Below are 4,894 nucleotides of genomic sequence, written 5' to 3'. Positions count from 1 at the left end.
TTGTCCCATCTAGATGTTGTCCTTTAAGGAAAATGGGTAAAGATGACAGCTTGAACTCTAGAGAAGACAATGTTCCCCCTATGAAGCGATTGTTTACTGAAAATTCAGGTGTCTAGGAGAGGTTTATGACACAAAGATGGCTAGAAAACAACAGTACAAGACTGGAAATCAGCAATGCAACTCTGAAAATCAATGATCAAATGTCGGCAAGTCAGCAAAAACATCTCGAGCAAGTGCAAGTTAGAAAACGTCAATGTTTAAAACTCCTCGAACAGTAGCAGAATAGGCTCAAAATATTGTAGGTGTAAAGTGTGTCTAGGATCTAATGCATCAGCTCTAATACCATGTTAGAGGGCAACGAAAACGGATGCACAAAAGAAGTGAAATGCTGGAACACACACACACACACACATAGAGAGAGAGAGAGAGAGAGAGAGAGAGAGAGAGAGAATGAAAATGTTGATGAATAACTTCAGACGTTGAATACAACTACATGAGGCAAGGAGTGGGCTTTGTGTGCAGAAGACAGGGGTGGAAAACACTCATGAGAATGATAGGGGCAATGCTTATAAATAGGCAGCAGAAGCTCAAGAGTCGGAAGTCGAAGAGCCGGGAATCCGAAGAGTTGTGAAGCCAACAAGTCGGCCATCTTCCTACTCTCACAACATAGGAGTTGAAAATGATGAAAGTCACAATAACAGCCTTGTCATTATGCTTCATTTTTATCATTAGCATTGTTATTAATGTTAATCTCTCTATTTCTTTTCTAGCATGCTAAGAATTCATTTCTACACACCCTAATCTACTCTAGATGCAAATCTCAAGTTTTTTTTAGTCCAAGTCTCCTAATGTGGTAATTCGTAGGTGAAAAACAGAGGAAATCACTAAAAGTCTATTATGATTATGCTTACCATGATCATATTAATGCTAGTTATTTATGTCTTCAACTTTATACCAAGCTTACTAATTATAGTGGTTCACGGCTCTTTCTTTCTCAAGAAAAAGGTACAAATTATGCACATGACATGCGTGTCCATGTTGATATGATATGCAAGGAAACCTTATGACTAGGGATTAATCACATGCTCACAAGTTGGATATGGCTATGATTCTATGCAACTCTTTGGAATAATAATATGGATGATGTTTTTTCAAAGAGTACAAAAGCTATGGATCCTCAAGATGATTTTCTTTCTTTCTTTAATAACCAAATGGGGATTACCATCCCTAAGTTCATAACTCTTATTAGTTCCTCATGGGGTATGTTATGATACTTCAATTGTTGAAACTTCAACATCTTACTCTATTGCTTGTTAAGGAATTCGTTAGTATTTAATGGCAAGTGATTTGTTGAAGCTTGTAGGCTTATTTTGCTAGTTCTTAGTTTGTGATACAAGTTGGATTGCCTTTTTGTGGGCTTGTATGGGAAACTAGACTATGATATTGCTAGTTCTTAGATTGTGATACAAGATGGATTATCTTTTTGTGGGTTTGTATGGAAAAACTATAGTATGATATTGACCTGGGTATGCAAGTACATGGATGATCATCACACACGAAATAAGGGGAGGCCACAAAAAGTGTGTGGGAGAGGGATCCAAACTAGGGATTGCATGGATAAGCTACTAGGGTGTTACCAACTCTAGTAGAGACACAAAGTTGTGACATAAAGAAGGAACAAGTCTAATGATGAGATTAATAGGCATGTACAATGGCATGAAAGGGATGTGTTAGTAGGAATCTTATTACAACAATTTATCAAACATTTAAAATGTGTTATTTTGAGAATGATGCTACTTGTCAATATATTTATTTGATGTATCACATTTGCGACCATGATATCACATTTGCGACCATGATATAATGATTTGACTATTTATGTAGTAGTAAAGTACTTTGTGAGTTAGCAAAATTGGTGGTTACTTTTTTTAAGTGAGTTTGTGGATTTTACAGGCATTTTAAATTTCCTCGATTTTGGTGAGTAACTTTATATAAAAAAATATTTCAGATGATAGGTTTTGTTTTCTTGTATGTTTTTATAAAACAAACACATTAAGAATTTTAAGATTTTATCGCGCATACAAATACTTTTACTTTTAAAGTTATTGTAAAGCTCATGGACAAAATTGCTCCAATTTTAGATCTCAATCTCAATTTTAGGAAACGACTTCTTTTTTTATGACTTCTATTTGTAACAATCACTAGAAAACTTCAGAAATCGGAGATAAGTCATTAAGCCCATCAATTGGATATGTAATGATGCATTTTTATCGGATGTTATGCCCAAACTTCACTCACACATGCACAAACAAGTAAGACTAGCTATCTAATGTAGAAAGTGGTTAAGCTCTCTAGTACAACTCTTAACTCTTACATAAAAGAAAGAGAAGAAGTGACTCAACATGAACCCACAATTTCATATTACTGTTTGTGTTGGGGTTTTGCATGCAAGTCCATCTTCCCAATCCATAATTATTCATTAGTACTGTGTTCATAGTAAGCATCATGTTAAAAAGTTCCAAAGTCAATCAGCTTTGCTTTCAAAAGCCCTTAGTGGAAAGTAGCATTGTTGCTAACTCAAGGGATTAGGAAGGATGTACACTTGTAATAGAGATACCAAGGCATTACAACGGTAGCATGGTGTTCGAGCACAATAGAGATGCGCTCTTAAGGGGTTTAAACATTAACCTAGCGCCCATCCAATTCAAAGATCTCACATGCCTGTAGTATATGCACAGGCAATCTCCCCATCCAAGTCCCTGCCCATCCCATGGTCAGGGCATTATCTGTAAGCCCCCTTAGACAAACTTGTTATTGCCAAATGCCTTCAGTGTTAAGGAGTACCTTGATCCGGAGCACTTCTGACAAAATTGTTCAAATGTAGCAGCTTTGAGATTAAGAGGATGAAGCCTTCTCACTAAATCCATGTTTTGGGAGGCTCTCAAAGATATCGGTGTAATGTTGTAGCAAACTCACAGCAGTGTCAAGATAGCTCACAACACGGAGCCCTGCTAACTCTGCTCCAAGTGGAGAACCTAATAACTTTCTTAATTGAATGTCTATAGATGCGCAATCATGCACCTGATTTGTCTTAATACCTTCAAAAAAACCAAAACAGATTGAAGTAGTTATTTCCTGTTTCCCTTTAAACTCACGTTTCCTAGCAAAGGATTGGTGCATGCAAAGCTTCTTCTCTATGTGTGCATCTGCACGGACACGTGTGTGTGTGTGTGTGTGTGTGTGTGTGTGTGTGTGTGTGTGTGTGTGTGTGCCCATGAGCAGGAGCAGGGCCGGAATGTGTGTGTGTTGCGTGCACAAGCGCGCCTGTGTGACACACACACACACACACACAGAGGGAGAGAGAGAGAGAGAGAGAGAGAGAGAGAGAGCTCTTACAGTCTGTCTCATTTGCACAGAGTTCTAGTTTGTCCAACTTCCATGCAAAGGTCTTGATTTTGTCTGGATAATTGCAAATAAGACAAATCTCCTTCAGGCAATTGCGACGCCGAACATCAGAGCATGCCAGACTCCATGTATCCTGTGGAAGAAGACCCATCTCTGATCTCATGTAGCCAAGAAGATTGGAGACCTCTTGTAGAACCCGTGTTCTGGAAAAAACCCCATAGAAAACGCTTCGGTCTCCCAGAATGCAGGCCTCTTCCACAAACCCTAAGCTCTGAATGTCATTGATAAGCCCAGCCCTTTCAAAGCTTGCAATTGTCTGCAACAGATCTTCAATGCAAGAATGCCTATGGTGCTCAGGCATCTGAATTCGGCTGACCTTCTTTATCACTCTATTGAAGCTCAAGCGGTCCATTAACCAGGGGGGGAGACGGTGCAAGCTTGCCTTCAATTTGTCCATGTATTGCTCAAGCACATTAGAAGAAAGGATGGAGTCCCAGTCATCAGAGACCCTAACCCTAACACTTTGGGGCAAGGTTGAGCAGACACTTTCTTTGAGATGATGCAAGAGCTCTGCTGCGAGCAAGGTGCCATCGCCCGCGGCAGCAAGCAGGCTACTCGAAATCGAACTATGTGACGCTTTGTGATCCAAGGCCGCTTTCTTCAGTGTTGGCAACGGCGGGGAAGGAGACCACAGCATTTCTGCCTCAGGATCTGCTGCTCGTGTTATGTAACAATATTGCTTTTCAGAAGGCGGCAGAAGGGCCATGGCCTCTGCTTGTGTTGTGTAATAATATTGCTTTTCAGAAGGCTGCAGAAGGGCCATGGCCTCTGCTTGTGTTCTGTGACAAGATTGAGCCATGGCGTTACGAAGCAGAACCTGCAACAAGAAGTGTTCCGAGCAGCGACAATGATGGCCAAGGATGTACAGGATGGGATGCCAAGGAGGGTCAGTAGTAGAGAAGATGACCTACCTGTTGCTGCATGGTGTGGGGAAAGGCAGGTGAAGAGCAGGGGCAAGTGTGGTTGATGATGAGGGGAGGGGGAGGAGAAGGGGGGAGAAGGGGAGCCATAGCTAGGGTTTCCAAGGTTCCATGGCCCTGATGATGATGCTGCGGCTGAAGCTGGTGATGGTCTTGATGGCTGCAACATGTGCATGTAGGGAAGGGGGTGGAGGCGTGGGTATGGATAACCCTCCGGGCAACGCAGAGGGGAGGGAAGGAAGAGGCGTCTGCAGGAGGGACGCTGCACTGCACGACCAGCTGCTTCATCTCCATTTCACGCTCCCCTCTCGTCGTCGTCTTCTTCTTCTTCTTCTCATTATTCTTCTTCTTGTTCAAGGTGTTGTCCTCTGCATCCTCCATGTCCCTGTGCGCTCTCTCTCTCTCTCTTTCTCACGAACACGCACATAACCTCTGTGTCTCTCTCTCTCTCGAAACGACAGCGCCGCCTCGTAATCACACTATATGTTTGTAATTAATAAAAATTCATT

General features: G+C 41.5%; 1 protein-coding gene across 1 annotated transcript; it reads right to left on the bottom strand.

Annotated features, from left to right (window-relative positions):
- Nucleotides 1-2,330: 2,330 nt before the first annotated feature.
- LOC147611976 (uncharacterized) lies at nt 2,331-4,850 on the bottom strand. Its single transcript, XM_086784242.1, has 3 exons — nt 4,377-4,850; nt 3,397-4,282; nt 2,331-3,098 (listed from the first exon to the last, which is right to left on the bottom strand). The coding sequence occupies exons 1-3, from the start codon at nt 4,764-4,766 to the stop codon at nt 2,896-2,898; spliced, it is 1,479 nt and encodes a 492-aa protein (XP_086640368.1). The 5' UTR covers nt 4,767-4,850; the 3' UTR covers nt 2,331-2,895.
- Between the last annotated feature and the right edge of the window lie 44 nt (nt 4,851-4,894).

The sequence above is a fragment of the Cibotium barometz genome, chromosome 46, assembly GCF_041138505.1.
Source record: "Cibotium barometz isolate CiBa-2024 chromosome 46, ASM4113850v1, whole genome shotgun sequence".
Taxonomy (NCBI): Eukaryota; Viridiplantae; Streptophyta; class Polypodiopsida; order Cyatheales; family Cibotiaceae; genus Cibotium; species Cibotium barometz.
The sequence above is the reverse complement of the archived record's forward strand: the minus strand, read 5'-3'. Positions and strand labels throughout refer to the sequence as shown.

What these genes read in the sequence shown, in the direction of transcription:
- LOC147611976 (XM_086784242.1), bottom strand. Translation starts at nt 4,766, where the DNA reads ATGGAGGATGCAGAGGACAACACCTTGAACAAGAAGAAGAATAATGAG. An exon ending in CCCACACCATGCAGCAACAG is followed by an intron (nt 4,283 to 4,376) that starts GTAGGTCATCTT and finishes TTCTTGTTGCAG; the next exon opens with GTTCTGCTTCGTAACGCCAT. An exon ending in CTGTGCAAATGAGACAGACT is followed by an intron (nt 3,099 to 3,396) that starts GTAAGAGCTCTC and finishes GTTTTTTTGAAG; the next exon opens with GTATTAAGACAAATCAGGTG.